A 20,630-nucleotide genomic window follows, 5' to 3' on the forward strand; every position below is an offset into this window, starting at 1 on the left:
GAAAATCCGTATGTATTTATAAATGTACACACCAATGTGCACCCAGCAAATGGGTATTAGAAGTGCCCTGGTCATGCAATACCTAACTTTGACTGTAGAGCCTTCTGGTAAATTCATTTCTTTTACATCAATATAAAGAAAGAAAGTACTTTTGTATGCCATAGATTTCTAACATTACTGAGCAGACACAAAAATTTTAATAATGCAATGGTAAGGCTGAAGAAGGGGGAAAGCCAAAGCCAAAAATACACATGGATCTGACAGAGAAAAAGAACATCTTTTAAGGCACTGAGTTCAAAACAGAAAACCTAAAGTCAAGTTCTCCCATATCTCCATTAAAAAAACCTCAACTCTGCCATTACAATTAAAAGATCCCATAGAGGTAGTGATAGGAAGGGAACTGTACATTTTATATTTATAAGTAATTTCCCTGAAGCTAAGAACAAGAACAGAAATATTAGGACTTCTTTCTTTCTCTTTTTTCGGGGAAGGCTTAAGACCAAAAGGCAAATGTAGGACCTAAAATTCATAAATTAATACTGATATTGTTAAAGCAGCTTTATTTTAAAGTAGGCAATCATCCTAGGTTCCAGGTTTCTCCTGCTTAAGTACCAATTCTGAACCACCTGTCTGTTATTTGATTCTCTGTAATCCAATCTCGCCAATAAACCAGTTGGGATCCATCAACCCAGAAGATCTAGCAACATTTTCCCAACTTCCATTGCTGATCCTGAAAGATGCAAAATCATAAAATGGTATTGCCATTAATGCATTTAATATTTCTGACTACTTCAAGGAATCCTGACCTGCCATTTTCTCCATGGCAATACAACTGGGGATCAGGGGCGCCCGGGTGGCTCAGTTGTTAGGCGTCTGCCTTCGGCTCGGGTCACGATCCCAGTGTCCTGGGATCGAGCCCCGCATCGGGCTCCCTGCTCCGCGGGAAGCCTGCTTCTCCCTCTCCTACTGCCCCTGCTTGTGTTCCCTCTCTCGCTGTCTCTCTCTGTCAAAAAATAAAAAAATAAAAAAATTTTTAAAAAATAAAAAAACAACTGGGGATCAAATCCTATTTCCCTTCTCTGGGATGCTAAAAGGTATTTCAAGTAAATAACAACAAATACCTTTTTGCTACTCTTCCCTTTCCAGACATTTCTCTTTTCTCTTTCCCTAACCCAACTCCCTATCTCAGAGACCCCATCATCAAAAATGACTTGGACTGTATTAGAGATTTTTCTAGGTGAGAATGACAGCCTCCTACAGAAAGAGAATAATAATAATTTCTGAACAGTTCCCCAAAACAGTAGGGACTCTGTCTGCTCAGCAGGGAGTGCTGGATGGCAACTCCTGCCCCTAGTCAGAAGCTCCCCCAGAGAGAGAGGTGGCTGGGCCTGGATATCCTCTGCAGAGTTAACCTCCACCCCCTTAACAGGCAAGGGGGGAAAAACAAGGAATTAAAGTCAATATATACACAAAGAACATAAACCAAACATATCTACAATGACACTTGGTCCCTCTATCTCTATAGTTAAGCTAAGGCTCTGAAATGGCACACAATAGCAGCTTAGTGTTAGCACCTGGTTCACAAAGGGACTCAGAAAAAAGAAAAACATTGCAAGCTGAAAAAGGGACAACTTGACAGCAGATGGCACAATTTCACCCTAGTCCTTACCTAGGCTTCTCGTCATCCCCCAAAACCAAGAGTAATCTCTCAAGTCTATGGAGAAAACCTAGTTAAGATGGCCAATAGCCAAGATTAATTTCAAACTGGTATTTTTGCTTGTAAGCCTCTAATAACCAATTCTGTTTGTCAAATTTGGTTTGGCGAGTTGTTTTAGGTCTATTTTGAGCTCCACATGATTCTGCACCTCTGGAAAACTGCAGCAAATTACTTCACTAATCAAGGTAAATAGAACCATGTTAACTGCCAAGTTTTATTCCAAATTAAAAATGTATGTTTTCCCCATGATCGCTAATTAAGAAAACCGTATTCTAAACAGTCATTCAAATGTTTACTTGGCACATCCTCTGGTTTCTTATTCTAATTTACAATAAAGCAAGCAAGCAGGTCTAGAAAGATGGGGGCCCAATTTCAAAGACAGTAACTTCTGTAATGTAACCTCTCCACAACCTCTCTCTCTCCATCCATATCCCCTTTCTTTTAAAAAAACTCCAAACTGGCGCACAGAGAAAACCCAGCAACAAAACACTTTCCAGAAGTGTCTAGGCAAAGGGAGCAGGCATAGTGGTAGGGAAGGAAGTCAGGCAGATGAAGTCACTGAGCCAGAATTTTTGGTTCCTTACTTTATGGCACTTCTAGTTTTTCACTCCCTTTGCCAACACACACTGAGCACCTATAAGGCACAAAAGCTCTGCACAAAACCCAACCTTAAGGAAACAGAACCATTTGCTCATCCCAAGTCAAATGGAAACAAAACTCCACCAACACCCTCAGCACTCACCCCTCCCCCGACTTCTTTTTTTGCAATGAAGAGGATACCCTGTGAGCTCCATAGAAAGGCACACTTAGAAAACTCAACAAAATTTTATAAAATTTAAAAGTTGTTATTAAAGCTTGATATTATAGAAATAAATGTTTGGAAGCAAGTTGTTCTAGCAACAGACTATCCTCCTGATTTCAATTTTATAAAATCCAGCCAGAGCAAAGTTTGTATCTCGAGACCAGATTGTTTCATAACCTCACAAGCCTCTTTCTGGCCACTTTCCAGCATTGTGGAAGCACAGCCTGGAGGATTTTGGATTTACATACACTTCTCCCACATAAACAAGTTTTCTTTCCTTTCCAGTTTTTAAATATTCCACTTCAGTTTCTTAAACTGGCATCTGAATTATGGACACATAATGGATGCAGAGTTAGGCAACTACCAATTTCTTTTCAGTGAAATTAATTCAGGATAGAGGGGAATGCCTGCTCCTTTGGAAGTGGAATATATTTCTTTCTCTTCCCAAAAGCTTGCTTCTAATCCACCTCCCAGTTAGTTTTCTTCTCTACCAGGTACACGTCATAAATCTAAGGCAAATTTTAAGGTCACTTGACGGTACACTTATTAAAGGCTCTGTGTGTCTCTACTAGGAATGTTATCTTAAAATCTTCTGATACAAAGTCAGTTATTTAAAACACAATCAACCCACAATATCCAGCATTCTCTTACCTCTAAGCTTAAAGCAATGATGTGAGCTAAGAAATTTGGTCCTTGTTCTTTTGGTCCCTCAAAAGAAGTATTCCCTAAATTTGGCTTTGAATTTTCCAGTTGCATAGCAAGCCTTCCTGAGCCCAAGCACTGTACCCTGCTATAGTTTTCTTCTTAAGGACATTCTTAATTTTTATACAATGTCTGTCCTCTGTATTTTCTTTTAAAAAGAGGAAAAAGATGGACACAGTACAAGTTGTGGCCCTTGCACATTAAGATGAAACAGTTTCCAAGGAAACTCCAGGATGAGGCTCCATGGTCCCTCCTGCCCCAGTCACTTCCGTGTCTCTCTCTTCCATCTCCCCCTCTGTAACTACTACAGCATCTACCTCTGCCACCTCTTCAACCATGGTGAAATCAACTCCATTGGGCTGTTGTCGGGCCATGGCCTCTAGCTTGAGGCGGTACTGTTCTGCCTCCTGTTCTTTCTTTAGGAGCTGGTGTCGGTATTCCTGAGCTCTTCGATTGGCCTCCTGGAGCTGCTGCTGGAGCAGCTCTCTTTCAGTGCCCTCCTGTAAAGGTAAACCATGTCACCACCAGGTAAGAATTCCTGATCCCAGATTATCCAGAGAGCAGACAAAAACAGAAAGAAGGGTTCAGGCCTTAAAAGTTTTGGCTTTTGATTCTTTCTCTTCTCTCTACTGCTCTAAAAACATTACCTTGCTCTCCTCCACACTGTTTGTCATCTCTTCTATTCTTGGTTTTTTAGTCAGAGGCAACTTCTCTGCTTCTTCCTCTTCAATTACAGTTTCCTCTGCAACCTGACCAGCAGGTACAGTTAGAACTACAAGCCAAAGGACACCAATTGGAGGTGATGAATACATAGTAAAACAAAGAGGTTTTGTCTGCTTTATTATTTTTTTTTTAAGATTTTATTTTTATGTAACCTCTACACCCAATGTGGAGCTAGAACTTACAACTCCCAGATCAAGAATCGCAAGCTCTACCGACTGAGCCAGCCAGGTACCCCTGCTTACTTTAAATTACAAAATAAATTGAAATACATTAGCTGAAATCTTATTATTCATAATCTCTTTGGATTTTAGAATCAACAGGTAAAGCATGGCCCTACAGAGAGAAACAGAAAAGATTAGAGTATCAGATTTGGAAGCCATGCAGTTAACACCCAGGTCTGAGGTTCTTATATACAAATGACTAACTTGGGGGGCACCTGGGTGGCTTCGTCGGTTAAGTGTCTGCCTTTGGCTCAAGTCATGATCCCAGGGTCCTAGGATTGAGCCCCATATTGGGCTCCCTGCTCAGCGGGGAGTCTGCTTCTCCCTCTCTCTCTGCCACTCCCCCTGCTTGTGCTCTCTCACTCTCTCAAATAAATAAAATCTTTAAAAAAAAAAAAAAAGATGTCTAACTCTAGGGGCACCTGGGTAGCGCAGTTGGTTAAGCATCCAACTCTTGATTTCAGCTCAGGTCATGATCTCAGGGTGGTGAGATCCAGCCCTGCACTGGGTTCCGCACTAAGTGTGGAGGTTGCTTAAGTTTCTCCCTCTCCCTCTGCCCACCCCCACCCCCACTTGCACACACGTTCACTCTCTCTTTCTCTCTCTAAAATAAAGAAATCTAACTCTAGGTTAAAAGCTATGACCAATAAGCTTAAAATTCCTTGGGGGTAACTTGTCTAATGAAGGCCTAATGTCTTTACATAAGATTATTTTTTTAGTATATGTGCTGCCGAAGCGAGCACTTTACATAAGATTTTTGAGAAACTTCCCATGAAAGCAGTTTGCCATTCACTATATCCAATTTAATTATTTCTCTTTTGTAGACAAATAAGAAAAGGGTCAACAAACACATCAATGCACTGCACATCTATCAGAATGGCTAAAATTAAAAAAAAATAGTGATAACACCAGATGCTGACATGGATGTGGCAAAACTGGATTATTCATAAATTGCTAGTGGGAATGTAAAATGGTACAGTCACTCTAGGAAATAGTTTGGCAGGTGCTCTGCCAGACTATTTACAAAATCAGACATGTTTACAAAACTAAACATGTACTTAGCATGCAACCCAGCAATTGCACCTTGGGGCATTTATCCCAGAGAACTGAAAATTTATGTTCCCATAAAACATGTACACTATTGGTCATAACAGCTTTATTCATAGATAGCCAAAAACTAGAAACAACTTAAATGTCCTTCAAGGAATGGTTAAACAAACTGTGGTAATCCATGCTATGGATACTATTCAGCAATAAAAAGGAATGAACTATTGATAAAAACAAAAACTCAGATAGATTTTAAGGGAATTATGCAAGAGAAGAAAAGCCAATCTCAAAAGGTTCCATATTACATGATTCCATTTATATAATATTCTTGAAATGACAAAAGTATAGAGGTAGAAAACAAATGAGTTAGTGGTTGCCAGGGGTCAGGAATGGGGTGGGAAAGGAGGTAGCTGTGGATATAAAAGTGGCATAAGGGATCCTTGTGATGGAACTGTTCTCTCTCTTTTTTTAGAGAGAGAGTGAGCGACAGAGAGCATGAGCACGTGCGAGCAGGGGGTAGGCGGGGAGGCAAGTGCACCAGAGAGGGAGAGAATCTCAAGCAGACTCCACACTCTATGGAGCCCACATGGGGCTTGATTTCACCATCCTTAATATCATAACTTGAGCCAAATCCAAGAGTTGGATACTTAACCAATTGAGCCACCCAGGTGCCCTGGAACTGTTCTTTGTCTTGACTGTGGTGGTGCTCACACAAATCTACACTTGTATTACACTGCATAGAACTAAGTGCACACACAAACACATAAATGAATGCATATAAAACTGGAAAAATCTCAATAAGGTTGGTGAATTGTATCAATGTCAATTTCCTGTCTGTGATATTGTATTACTGCAAAATGTTACCAATGGGGGAAACTGGGTGATAGGTACACTGGATCTCTCTGTATTATTTCTCACAACTGTACACACTGGGGCACCTGGGTGGCTCAGTCAGTTAAGTGTCTGACTCTTAATCTCAGCTCAGGTCTTGATCTCAGGTCGTAAGTTCAAGCCCTGCACTAGGCTCCACGCTGGACATGGAGCCTACTTAAAAAAACAAACTATACACGTAGCTATAATGACCACAAAATAAAAAAGTTTAAAATTCTATTTAGGTTTTAGGGTACATCATGATTTTTGTTTAAAACAGAAAATTTACATAGTTATTTGGTTTGGTTGATTTAAAAATTAGCTTGTATTCCTTGGGTACTCATCAATTGATGGCAATAGAAAACAGCTTAGATACCTGCTAAATGGAAAAGGCAGTTTAGTCGGGATTTTAAAACTTCCTGCAGATAATTCACAAAATCTCAGCTTTCCTTCTTTGTGCCTGGTTAAATACATTTCTAAAAAGTAGTGTAAAACCTCAAATATTTTTCCCCTCAAAACAACTCCATTCTCATTTATTTAACTCCATTATTAACAGAGTTTCTCACCTACCCAATGAAGCCCCAAAACTTTAAACCATATTCACAAAAACATCAATAGTATATTTCCAAATAAAACTAGTAAGATTTCATGATACCAAAACTTGGATTATATAGGTTTTTTTTTTTTTTTAATGTTTTATTTATTTGACAGAGAGAGAGAGAGCGAGAGCACAAGACCATGAGCAGGGAGAGTGGGAGAGGGTAAGAAGCAGGCTCCCCACTGAGTAGGGAGCTCAATATGGGGCTCAATCCCAGGACCCTGGGATCATGACCTGAGCCGAAGGCAGAAGCTTAATAGACTGAGCCACCCAGGTGCCCCAATTATACAGGTTTAATGCCTACTTTTTCTTTCTATGCTACAAAGATCCACCAATTTAAATAGTTTGAAAATTATAAAATCCCCATCATTATTTAGGCCAAGTCAAAATTTTGGTGATTCAAATGCAATAAACCAACCCTCCTCTTTCAAACTCCAATATATATATATATATATATATATATTTTTTAGACAGAGAGAAAGAGAGTGCAAGCAAAGTAGGAGGGGGGCAGAGGGAGCAGGAGAGAGAAACTTAAGCAGGCTCCATGCCCAGCATGGAGCTCAAGGAGGGGCTCAATCTCACCAACCTAAGATCATGACCTGAGCCAAAATCAAGAGTCACTTAACCAACTGAGCCACCCAACTCCCCCAAACTCCAATATTTTTAAGGAATGAGGTTGTAATGATTAGTTTCTCTTAAAAAAAAAAAATTACTGATATATTTCTTGAATAAGTAATACATTCATGTGGTTCAAAAATTAGAAGTTATGGGGCACCTGAGTGGCTCAGTCAGTTGAGCGTCTGCCTTCGGCTCAGATCATGATCTTATGGTCCCAGAATAAAGCCCCGAGTCAGGCTCCCTGCTCAGAGGGGGGTCTGCTTCTCCCTTTCCCTCTGCCTCCTCCCCCTGCTCATGCTCTATCTCTCTCTCTCAAATAAATAAATAAAATCTTTAAAAATATATTAAAAATTATAAAAGCATATGTAGTGAAAAGTCTCCCATCCATCCCCAGCTACCCAGGTGCCTTCTCAAGAGGCAACCAATGTTGTTTTGTTTTTGTTTTTTTTTTAAAGATTTTATTTATTTATTTTATAGAGACAGAGAAAGAGAGCACAAGCAGAGGGAGCGGGAGAAGGAGAAGGAGGCTTCCCACTGAGCAGGGAGCCTGATGTGGGACTTGATCCCAGGACCCTGGGATCATGACCTGAGCCGAAGGCAGACACTTAGTTGACTAAGCCACCCAGGCGCCCCCCACACTTTTTTAAAAAAGATTTCATTTATTTATTTGACAGAGAGAGAGAGCACAAGCAAGGAGGCAACCAATGTTATCAATGTTATTCTTGAATGTTCCTTCAGAGATGGTTTAAGTCCATGACTATACTAGCAAATATACATATATTTCCCCCTTTTTAAAAAATACAAATGTAGGGGCGCCTGGGTGGCTCAGTCGTTAAGCGTCTGCCTTCGGCTCAGGTCATGATCCCAGGGTCCTGAGATCGAGCCCCACATCGGGCTCCCTGCTCGGCGGGAAGCCTGCTTCTCCCTCTCCCACTCCCCCTGCTTGTGTTCCCTCTCTCGCTGTGTCTCTCTCTGTCAAATAAATAAATAAAATCTTAAAAAAAAAAAAAAAATACAAATGTAGGGGCGCCTGGGTGGGTCAGTCGTTAAGCGTCTACCTTTGGCTCAGGTCATGATCCAGGGTCCTGGGATCAAGCCCCGCATCGGGCTCCCTGCTCTGTGGTAAGCCTGCTTCTCCCTCTCCTGCTCCCTCTGCTTGTGTTCCCTCTCTCCCTGTGTCTCTCTATCAAATAAATAAATAAAATCTTTAAAAAAAAAAAATACAAATGTAGCATATTCTACACACTGTTCTGCATCTTACTCTTATCACTTAACACTATGGTTTGGGGAGGAGACCATGCCAGTATATAAGGCATTTCCTCATTGGTTCCAATAGCTGTGTAGTATTCCAATGTGTGGGTGTACCATTTCTTTATCCAAGTGCCCTACTGACATATACTTAGGTTCTTTTTATTTTTCACTTTTTATTGGAGTATAGTTGATCCACAATGTTACATTAGTTTCCCTGCTCACTGGGGAGCCTGCTTCTTCCTCTGCCCTTCCTCCCTGCTTGAGAGCACGTGCTCTCTCTCTCTCATAAATAAAATCTTAAAAAAAATACTGATAGATATTGCAATCAGTTCTTTAGAGGATACATGAATTTACACTCTCAGCAGTGATTTTTTTTTTTTTAGATTTTATTTTTAAATATTCTCTACGCCCAACGTGGGGCTGGAACTTACAACTCTGAGATCAAGAATCACAAGCTCTACTGACTGAGCCAGCCAGTGATTTATGAGTGCCTATTTCCCCACACCTTTGACAACACAGTGTTATAATGGTATCTCAGTGCAGAACTGACTTGCATTTCTCTTGCTATGTATGAAGTAGGTTGAATATATTTCCATATTTTTAAGATCCATCAGTATTTTCTGTAAACTACTGGTTCATACAATTTCCTCTTTTTTCTACCAGACTTTTGGCTTTTACTCACAAATTTAAATATATTAGGGAAATTACGCTTCTGCCAGCCTAGTATCCGTTTCTTTTTTTCTTGGAGCCAATCTGGCATCTGTCATTCTTTTAGTCCCACTAGTTACTTCAATGCCTCATTTTTAGAGGAATATGGAGTGTCTAACATATCTTTTCTTTTAAGATTTTATTTATTTATTTGAGAGAGAGAGAGTGAGAGAGAGCATGAGAGGGGAGAGGGTCAGAGGGAGAAGCAGACTCCCCACTGAGCAGGGAGCCCGATGCGGGACTCGATCCTGGGATTCCAGGATCATGACCTGAGCTGAAGGCAGTCGCTTCACCAATTGAGCCACCCAGGCGCCCTCTAACATATCTTTTCATAAACACTTCTCTGAATGGGATAACTCACCTTGCTGTCCATCTTGCATAGTTACAATAAATGGCTGGCCAATGCTTCCAGTAGGGATTGCAGTTTGGATATTACCCAGAGGGACTCCATCAGTCACTATGGTGATGACCCTCTGGCCTCCGCTCCCCACCACTTGCTGGATTGATGAGTCAACAGAATTTCCCTCTATGATTTCCTCTGAATTAGCTAGAGATGACAAAAATGAATTTGAAATTTCAGCGTTTTAAAAAATAGGAGTATAACAATTTCAGCCTCCTTGAAATTGATTATATCAGGGACAGGAAAACTTGAAAAAAGAAGTTAGATTTAAGTTTCTAAAGCAAGCTCTAGTGAACAATGCTAAGTCGGAAGAAAAAAGAAAATAGTGAATGCAATAGAACAGTATTTTCTAAAATGTCTTCACTGAAATGTTAACAGCTTTCACTACGGATGGGTTCTATGCACAAATACACTTTCAAAATGCCAGTTTATATATGCTTAAATCGTTTGTTTGTTTTGTAAGAAGTATTAGAAACCCCAACAGACTAATGAGCACTGTGATCCTCCAATAGGGCATAAGATATGCTGAGCTTCCCCAGCATATTTGATCTTGGAATTCTTTTTTCAAGAAGCATCTTGAAAGACTAAATCTATGGAGCTTAGAAAAATAATTGCAGAATAGATCTATTTCTATAAGAAAATGGAGGTATTTAATAGTGAATTAACAAAATAACATGTCAAGTAGACAAAGCATTGATGAAGTCAAATGGCACAATGGCAGACACAAATGGCAAGTGGCTTCTCCCATCTGACAAACAATAATATTAACAGCAACTAACACTGACTACTTACAATGTAACCAGGTACCCTTCTAAGAGTTTATATATATTATGTTGAATCAAAATTTTCAGTTTGGTAATCAAAAAAGGGGGAGGAGGCGCCTGGCTGGCTCAGTCAGAAGAGCATGTGACTCCTGATCATGGGGTTGTGATTCAAGCCCCACATTGGGTGTAGAGATTACTTAAATAAATAAAACTTAAAAAAAAAGATTTTCAGTTTGGTTAGTCAATATCCCCAATAATTATTAGGGAAAAAGTTCCTACTATTCCACTACAGAATTTCTCTATCTAAAGAGTCACAGGTTGAACTTTGTACTAAGTGGGATATGGACTATCCACATGAGACACATTCAGGTGGTTTAATGGAAATAGAGCATTCACATCTCTTAAAAACAAAGAAGAGTTAAATGTTATAGCTGAAAAGACCTCAAAAGATAATCTGATCCAACCATGCAACCTCAGCCAGAGGTGAAGAGACCGAGACCGAGAGAAGTTAAGTAATTTATCCAAAATCAAAAAGCAAATCAAAATAACAAGCACGAGTTTAATATATTGCTTTTCCCTCTGCCATGCTGCTCACTCATACATGTTTGAGTAGAGATCTTTATGATTACTGACAGTCGGAAAAACAGAATTGGAGGAATGTTCTCATCACCCAAATGTCAATGGCAGAAAGAAATCAGAACAATCTGCTTTCATTTATGATGGAGCAGACTGTCAGAAGGCTCCAGAAAGATTCCTAGATGACAATTTAGCCCTACCTATGACTATCTGCCCCTACTTATATGAAGCCCTGAGCCTTCTCCCCACAGGCTACCAGCTCTGGCTAAGTGACTTGAACCTTTTTTGTTCTGCATATCAGAAGGCCACTATATAGCATATATCTGCCCAACTCCATTGGAAATGCCAAAATATCATCTCCAGTGAAAAGTAAAAGCAAGCCACCCTGAAGTACACATAATATGACAATGAGAGACATAGCAGTCCTACGTATTTTGATGCTTTAAATACAACATATCTAAGCTGCTATTTTGAATCATTCTATGATAGCATCAGTCAAAACATAACATAGAGTATTTCCCAAAGAATCTGCTAATAGAAGACTAAACATTTCAATCTGAAGCAACTGGAGTCAGGGCAAACAAACTTGAAACCGCAAAAATACGAAGAAATAACTGAGCCATTCTCTAATACTATTCAGCCATCTGATTATATTGCTTAGTGATTTTTCTTTCTGATGCTCAATGACTCTACATTCCTCTTTCCTAGATGTCTCTAATTAACCGTAATTTTTTAATATTTCATGCAAATTAAATCTGCTGGAAATGTAAAAACAAAAGAAGAAATGGCGATTCACCCAGCAGATATCCCTTACCCACCTGCGGCTCTGTGGGTGTTGGACGAGGGGGCTGATGCCTCAGCAAGAGCTGCAAGGGTGGCCAGCACTGAGGTGGTGGAATTTGACAAGTGTGGTGCTGAGGAGGCATGGGGGTCACCTATTTTGGTAAAAAAGGTAAATGAGGTCTGGCAGACAGAATAAATGGAGATTAACTAAAAATGGCTTTTATTAAATCAAAACCTCAGCTTTTCATTCTAATGTCCTTCCTCTTCCTCTCCAATACAAACTGCTATAAACCAATGATCATGGTGTTAACACTCTTGGTTTAGAAAGGTTTTCCTTTAAAGTGGATTAAGGTAATATGCTTAGTATAGAGCCACTATATTCCCCACATTTGCTCATTTTTTCGGCACTGACAGTGCTGAGCATTAGGAGCTAACAGACCAAGAGTGCCGCCTACTCCCTAGGCTGGCTGTACAGCTCTCCCTGGCAGCAGGCGGTAAGCACACAAAGCATGCGTTACCCTAAACTAGGTGGTGCTGAGGGAAGAGACCCCGCAGGCTTTACTTAACCATACTGCATCTACCCATCAGCTAGACAGGTGGGAAGACTCAGAATGACCTCTAATGCAAGGACAGTTAAAAACCAGACATTTAGTTTATTGAACATCAAAGAGTAGTACAACTGATTCATGCTAAAAATAATTACCTACTTTAGTTTTGTCATGATGTGCTTTTTCACAACCTTTTCTTCTTGTACCTGTGTGCTGTTCTTACAGCTAAGTTCCAGGAGGAAAGTACATTGTATCTGGCAACAGGCATGCCTAACTTTATGAACCAAAAGTATTACTTGACAGTTTTGCATAAATTTAACTTTTATAAAATGAATTGCATTTCCCTATGTCTTTCATTATAATTTCAAAGATACTTTTGTGCCAGTTGTGAATTTATTGCCTCTCAGCTCCAAATCCACTCTTCTTTGCCTTGCCTTGTCACACTGAAGCTGGACCCTATCAATATTTCTTGACAGTTAGCATGAAATTAAGTTTTGTCATACAGAAGTAGTGGCTGCTCCCTATATTGGTTATTCCTGTATTCTTTTTTTTTTTTTTTATTCATTTGAGACAGAGAGATACAGAGAGAGAGAGAGAGAGAGCATGAGCAGGAGGAGGTGCAGAGGCAGAGGGAGAAGCAGGCTCAACGCTGAGCAGGGAGCCGGATGTGGGACTTGATCCCAGGACCCTGGGATCACGACCTGAGCCGAAGGCAGAGGCTTAACCATCTGAGCCACCCAGGCGCCCGGTTATTCCTGTATTCTTTAGGGTTCTCCTCACCTCTTAATCTACTATTACTAATAATTTTTTTATAACTTGTACATGTATGTTTAGGTATCTTAGAAATTATACATATTATATATTATAATAAAATTATACAAATCACCATGTAGTTTTGTCTCCGGACTGGACTCTGAGTGATACACTTATCTTCTTTTTAAATATACTCCTAATATTTTTTTTAAGATTCTATTTTTTTAAGTAAGCTCTACACCTAATGTGGGGCTCAAACTCACAACCCGAATATCGAGAGTTGCACGCTTCACTGACTGAGCCAGCCAGGCGCCCCTCTTAATTTTTTTTAAAGATTTACTTATTTATTTGAGAGAGAGCATGTGCGCATGTGAGGGACAGAGGGAGAAAGAGAATCTCAAGCAGATTCCACACTGAGCACGAGCCTGATGTGGGGCTTGATCCCACAATCCATGAGATCATGACCTGAGCCAAAACCAGGAGCCGGATCCTTAACCAACTGAGCCGCCCAGGTGCCCCTTAATTTTTTTTAAGATTTTATTTTTAAGGTTTTTATATTTAAGATATATTTTTAAGATTATATTTTAATCTCTACACCCTATGTGGGGCTTGAACTTACAACCCCAAGATCAAGAGTTGCATGCTTTACTGACTAAGCCAGCTAGGTGCCCCAATGTACTCTCAATTTTTGTTTTCCCACTAACTATGCTTAAAGATTCTTTCCAGCCTTTTGTCTATCAAAAAGCCAGTTATCTGTAAAATACTTAAAAATACTTAAGGAAATTCCTTTTTAACACTTCTTATAATAAATCCATCCAAAGAGCAAAGAATTCTTTTCTGATATGATTAATGTAGGTAATTTAACTGGTTTATAAATTTAAATTTCAAAAAGTAGATTACTTGTATAGTACTCCTAATAGCTACAAACTATCTTCTTTTAAGTTTATTATTATTTTTTTAGTAATCTCTACACCCAATGTGGGGCGTGAACTCACAACCCTGAGATCAAAAGTTGTATGCTCTACAGTCTGAGCCAGCCAGGTGCCCCAACTACAAATGATCTTAATCCAGCTTCTGGATGATAGTGGCAGTGGGGGATTACAGTGGAGATAGTGATGATAACTGTTTTATTCTAATTTTCTCATAAAATACTCAGGGAACCAAACAGTCTGAGTGGAACACAGTGCCTGACCTCCAGAAAGGAATCTATGTCTATCCAATGACTTCATGCAGAGCAAGACCCAGCTATAGCCTATTCCCTGTTTCTACTAAATTCATGCTTTTCCCATCACTTAGCTTATCATCCCATCACTTAGCATATCAACACTGACATAAGAACTCACAAATGAAACAAAAAAGGAACAAGCAATTTTTATATATATTTTTATATAGATCCCTCAAGTAGGTTGGAATATATATGACAATAACTCACTAGCAATCAAAAAACAAGATTGTTATTATTTTACCACAGTTAAAACACACACACACACACACACACACACACACACACAAACATACACAACAGGGCTGTTATAATTAAAGTTCAAGTAGGCCAAACATCAGGTAGGTCACTCAGTTAAAGTAGAATAGCTGGGTAAAACTGCTTCTTAAGAAAGCATTGTATACTTTTTAGCGCATAATGATACCAAGCTAAGGGTGTTCTCCCTTTGATTTAGACATAATGACTCACCCAACTTCCCCTTAACAGCAAAATGAAAAAAGAACATTTGTGAAAAATTGGGTTTAATATTCTGACATACACAGTTGAAACTGAAAAGAGATGATACAAATTACCTCTTTAGACTTATCCCAGCGAATTTTAGGAAAATTAGGTACTTTATTGTTAAATAATATTAATTGCTTCCTTCTCCTCAATATAAGACCCAACACCAAATAAAGTAAAATGCGCTTGGATGCTGTTGTTTTAAAATGGCATTATCAGGGATGACTCTTGCTACCTATTCAGAATGTGGCTTAGATAAACTCTTCATACCAGGATTTAGGAGAGTGTGCTATGGCAGGCTAGGCAATCTCAGTGAGTTGGTGAAAAACTAAGTAACTTGCCCAGGTCACACAGGTAGTAAATGTCAGAGCCCAGATTAGAACTCAATTCATTAGATTCCACAAAGCCTGTACTCTTTATGAACCAATACAAAGCTATTTATATTTGACTTTGGAGCGCATCTTATGATCCTACAGAAATAGGAAATTCATCTCCATAACTCTTTTTTGCCCTGATTAATGTTTAATTTAGTCTGCCTTTCTGAACCACTGCAGTTTGATGGTAGCACTGATGATCAGTGATATCTTTAGTCACAAATGGAAAATTGAAAGCAAACTTTATAATATGAATTTTGTTATCAAAAATATCCATCAAAATGATAATCCTAGGATACTTTCAGTTAATTCTTAAAAATATTACTGGATGGGGGCGCCTCAGTGGCTCAGTTAGTTTGGCATCTACCTCTGGCTCAGGTCATGATCCCAGGGGCCTGGGATCCAGCCCCGCGTTGGGCTCCCTGCTCAGTGGGGAGCCTGCTTCTCCCTCTCCCTCTGCCATTCCCCCTCCTTGTGGTCTCTGGCTCTCTCTCTCTCTGTGTCAAATAAATAAGTAAAATCTTAAAAAACATTTTTAAAAAAATTACTGGATGATGGGGGAAAAAAGAGGGGTGGCTTAGTCAGTTAAGCGTCCGACTCTTGATTTTGGCTCAGGTCATGATCTCAGGGTGCTGAGATCAAGCCCCACATCCGGCTCTGCACTTGGCATGGAGCCTCCTTGGGATTTTCTCTCTCCCTCTCCCTCTGCCCCTCCTCTCCCCACCTTGCACATGCACCTGCACACATTCTCTCTCTTAAAAAAAAAAAAAAATTGGGTAATGGGAAAAAAGCAGCCACCCACCCACCGTTCAGGAGAAGAAAATCCTTTAACCCAGTTGAATAAGACAACCTGAATTTGTCTTATAACTTTTCTCCTTTCTTTTATCTGCATTGGTTATCTCCCCTGAAGGGAGAGGTAGGTAGAACGGTTTCATGGGTAAGACGACACTGGAGAGATCAGCCCTATTATGTGGTGATTTGGCAATCTTAATTTGTAGTTGGCAACATACGGAAGAGAGAAACAATAGGTTTGCCAAAAGCAACATGACAAACATGATATAGGCCCATGGGAACCAAGGCTAAGAAGCTGTATCCTAAATATCTTCAACTTTGCTTATCATTTCAGATCAGGGTCTGAAGAATTTGAATAGTTAGATTACCAACTCTAGCTCCTTTTACATGTTTGTGAACATATAACTTTACTGGCTTCTAAAGACTTTTGGATTATAAAGGTACTTGTTCTAATCACTGTGGCCTGAACCACAACAAATCCAAAAGTCTGTGAATGTTCTGATTATGTGTATTTACTACTGTATATTTAACCTAAACTTTTTGAATTATCAAGCTGAAAGCAAAGCACAGTGATTTTTAAATGATAGTTGATGGCCTATAAAATGAAGGTCATTACCGCCCCCTTGAGGGCATAACAGAATAAACTTTCATTGAGGAGTTATATTTTCATTTAATACTAGCTATTACTGAAGTCCTGCTAGAAAATGGAAATACAAAGTCTCATAACCTCATAAAGTAGGTATTGTTATATCATAATTTTGTAAATAAGTAAAGAAGGCTTAGAGAAGTAAGAGTTTTCCCAAGGTCAAGCATGTAGTCAATTAATAAATCAGTATTTGAATGCAGTACTGAATGTAAAATTTTATGTATATTGTATCTGCTCTATTTTGCCACACTGCCCCTCAATAATAACACTTCACTCAAGATCTTTCTTTGATATTATACAAACTTAACTAGGAATACAGTGTCTTTTTTTTTTTTAAGATTTTATTTATTTACTTGAGAGAGAGAGACACAGCGAGAGAGGAAACACAAGCAGGGGGAGTGGGAGAAGGAGAAGCAGGCTCCCCGCGGAGCAGGGAGCTGGATTCGGGGCTCGATCCCAGGACCCTGGGATCATGATCTGAGCAGAAGGCAGACGCTTAACGACTGAGCCACCCAGGCGCCCCACAGTGTCTTATTTTTAAGTGAAAGTCAGAAAAAGAAATTGAGTCAGTTGGAAAATTTATTTAAATGAGGACACAGATTCCCTCATTGTAAAACAAATACTTGTAAAGAAATGTTGAAAATAGCTCAATTTGCTCCTTTTGCAATAGATGTTTTTGTTAAAAACATACAGATCTCAAAATGTGCTTTTCTCTATTTTGTTGTTACTTATGTTCCCAAGAACAAATCAAAGCTCTTACACTTTACTCAAATAATCACATGTACCTCTTTTATATCCGCACTCCAACACCCATTTACATTTATTCTGGTTTGTCACTGTTTTAGACTATGAATATTTAACTATTTTCCTTAGTGGTACCATATTGAAGCACCCTTATGTTTTCATTTTGCGGTCACATACAGATTAATCTGTAAAATATTTTACTTTTAATACGGTAAGCACTCATATGTAATCTTTGTGTATGATCTCCCCTTCCCCCAGGAAGAATAAATGCATTGGCTTTAAAATCTATTATAAATCTTCTATTTGGAGAATATTTTAATAAACGAGTGGGTATCAGACAGGGTATGAATTCATCTCACAGGAAAAACTGGGGTCCTGTTCATTTTAAGTCTAAAATAAATGCCACGTTATCAGATTATTACCTGAGGTTGTTTTGGTGTTGGTTGAAGGAACAAGGCTAGCAAGGTTGACAACTTCTCCAGATGTGAAGATGAATGGGGCAGCCACAGTCACAGGGTTGGCTCTCTCGGGATTAGCATTCACCTGATTCTGCATTGCTTCCTACAAAACAAGGCAGCATATTTCAAAGTCAGAACTCGTTGGCCTTAGTTATCCAGTTCTTGAACAGCCACCCCCACCCCAGTGCTCTGTGGAGCAGAACAAGGTGTGGCACACCATGTCCCAGGGAGCTCAGAGTTCTCAGTAAGACTACTGCTTTTCTTTTTTGTTTTGTTTGTTTGTTTTCCAGACCAGGACAACAAAGATGTTAGGTTGCTTTCCCAAGTTTATTTCTTTTTTTTTTTTTAAAGATTTTATTTATTTATTTGACAGAGAGAGACACAGCAAGAGAGGGAACACAAGCAGGGGGAGTGGGAGAAGGAGAAGCAGGCTTACCGCTGAGCAGGGAGCCCAATGTGGGGCTCGATCCCAGGACCCTGGGATCATGACCTGAGCCCAAGGCAGACGCTTAACGATTGAGCCACCCAGGCGCCCCTGGAACTTGTTTTTTCCTATCTGGAAAATGAGTGGGTGGCCTAAGAAGTAATTTCCAGCATGAACATTCTATGATCAATTATATACAGGTCAATGTGCTAGCAGGAGATCCCTGCAGCAAATCTACAGAGAACAATATTCTCCAGAGTTTTGTCCAACTACTTGTTCCATTTTGCCACTGAAGAAATTCCTAAGAGAATATATAACGAACAAATAAATGAGTGCCAGAGTATTTATTTATTTATTTATTTATTAAAAGATTTTTATTTATTTATTTGACAGAGACAGACATAGCGAGAGAGGGAACACAAGCAGGGGGAGTGGGAGAGGGAGAAGCAGGCTTCCCGCTGAGCAGGGAGCCCGATGTGGGGCTCGATCCCAGGACCCTGGGATCATGACCTGAGCTGAAGGCAGACGCCTAACGACTGAGCCACCCAGGCGCCCTATTTATTTATTTTTTAAAGATTTTATTTATTTATTTGACAGAGAGAGACACAGCGAGAGAGGGAACACAAGCAGGGGGAGAGGGAGAAGCAGGCTTCCTGCGAAGCACGGAGCCCAATGCGGGGCTTGATCCCAGAACTCTGGGATCATGACCTGAGCCGAAGGCAGACGCTTAATGACTGACCCACCCAGGTGCCCCTCAGAAGCAGTCTTCTACAAACATGTTATCTACTTAAGAAGTCCAATTACAAAAGAGCTCTAAATAAGGAGTTGAAGGCTAAAGAAGACAACCAGTCTATACAGAACCATCAGTCAAAAAAAAGGAATAAACAAACCCCTGAAAATGCAGCAGAAATGGCTACCTATTTTTTTTTTTAATGTTTTATTTATTTATTCATGAGAGTCAGAGAGAGAGAGAGAGGCAGAGGCAGAGGGAGAAGCAGGCTCCCCGCCTAGCAGGGAGCCCGATGCGGGACTCGATCCTAGGACCCTGGGATCATGACCTGAGCAGAAGGCAGACGCTTAACCATCGAGCCACTCAGGCGCCCTGGCTACCTATTTTTTACATATAATTATCCGTTTGACTAAGAGCTTCAGTTGAAACAGATTATCCATTTTCTGGTTACTGTTAAATTCTTCTTGAATCAGCCCCTTCTTCTATCCTCCACTATTTCCTTAATTCAAGCCTTCACTGGCTCTTGCCTGGCCTAGTCAAAGTCACCATATGGTGATTTAGCATTAAGTGTCTTTTCTCTCCAGTCTGCATACCACAGTCCAATCAATCATCTTAATAAAAAAAAAGGGGGGGGGCACCTGGCTGGCTCAGTCGGTAGAGCATTGGACTCTTAATCTCAAGGTTATGAGTTCAAGCCCCATGTTGGGCATGAAGTCTACTTAAAAAAAAGAATCATCTCAATCTTGTATTTAAAAGCTTCTATTGGATCCCCGTTGCCCACCAAACAGTCCAAACTCCTTTGCACGCCATGTAACACCCCTACATTCAAAACCCAGACTAATCATTAAGGCTTAGCTACTGTCACTCCCAAACTCCACTTCCCCTGATCAATCTCTAGTCATAGAACTTACTCTTTCCTGAACATTCCATATCCTTTCACACCTCTATGTCACTGATTTGCTCTTTTTCTAGCTTAGAATATCATTTTCTTACTTCTCTGCTTACTTCTTCAAAATTCAGTTAAGATTCTACTATACTTTTTTTTTTCTTAAGTAATCTCTAGGGGCGCCTGGGTGGTTCAGTCAGTTGGGCATCTGCCTTCAGCTCAGGTCATGATCCCCGGGTCCTGGGATCGAGCCCCGCATTGCCCTGCTGAGCAGGGAGCCTGCTTCTCCCTCTCCCTCTGCCTGCCCCTCCCCCTGCTTGTGCTCACTCTCTCTCTGTCAAATAAATAAAAACTTTAAAAAATAAATAAATAAAATAAAATAATCTCTACACCCAATGTGGGGCTCGAGCTCATGATCAAGAGTTGCATGCCCCTGGGGCGTCTGGGTGGCTCAGTCATTAGGCGTCTGCCTTTGGCTCGGGTCGTGATCCCAGGGTCCTGGGATCGAGCCCCGCATCGGGCTCCCTGCTCCGCGGGAAGCCTGCTTCTCCCTCTCCAACTCCCCCCCCGCCCCTTGTGTTCTCTTTCTCCCTGTCTCTCTCTGTCAAATAAATAAATAAAATCTTTAAAAAAAAAAAACAAAACGTAAAATCTTAAAAAAAATAAAAAGAGTTGCATCCTCCTCACTGGCACTCCTCTACATACACTTCAATCTTTTCCTTAAGCATCATTCATTCTGCAATCCTATAACACTTGATAAGTATCAAATTTA

General features: G+C 40.1%; 1 protein-coding gene across 6 annotated transcripts in view; it reads right to left on the reverse strand.

Moving 5' to 3' along the window:
* Positions 1-977: 977 nt before the first annotated feature.
* The window catches only part of GABPB2 (GA binding protein transcription factor subunit beta 2), a 28,698-nt gene continuing 9,045 nt past the window's right edge, over positions 978-20,630 (reverse strand). For 3 of the 6 annotated variants that reach the window (XM_032397075.1, XM_032397076.1, XM_032397077.1), the window contains exons 5-9: positions 17,783-17,921; positions 11,816-11,932; positions 9,619-9,804; positions 3,869-3,993; positions 978-3,721 (exon numbers count right to left, since the gene is read on the reverse strand). In XM_032397075.1, coding sequence (XP_032252966.1) covers positions 3,422-3,721; positions 3,869-3,993; positions 9,619-9,804; positions 11,816-11,932; positions 17,783-17,921 — 867 coding nt within the window. In that variant the 3' untranslated portion in view covers positions 978-3,421. The remainder of the gene's footprint in view (positions 3,722-3,868; positions 3,994-9,618; positions 9,805-11,815; positions 11,933-17,782; positions 17,922-20,630) is intronic. The other 3 variants (XM_032397078.1, XM_032397079.1, XM_032397080.1) reach the window with 2 other exon arrangements.

The sequence above is a fragment of the Phoca vitulina genome, unplaced genomic scaffold, assembly GCF_004348235.1.
Source record: "Phoca vitulina isolate PV1807 unplaced genomic scaffold, GSC_HSeal_1.0 scaffold96, whole genome shotgun sequence".
In the NCBI taxonomy this organism is placed as follows: Eukaryota; Metazoa; Chordata; class Mammalia; order Carnivora; family Phocidae; genus Phoca; species Phoca vitulina.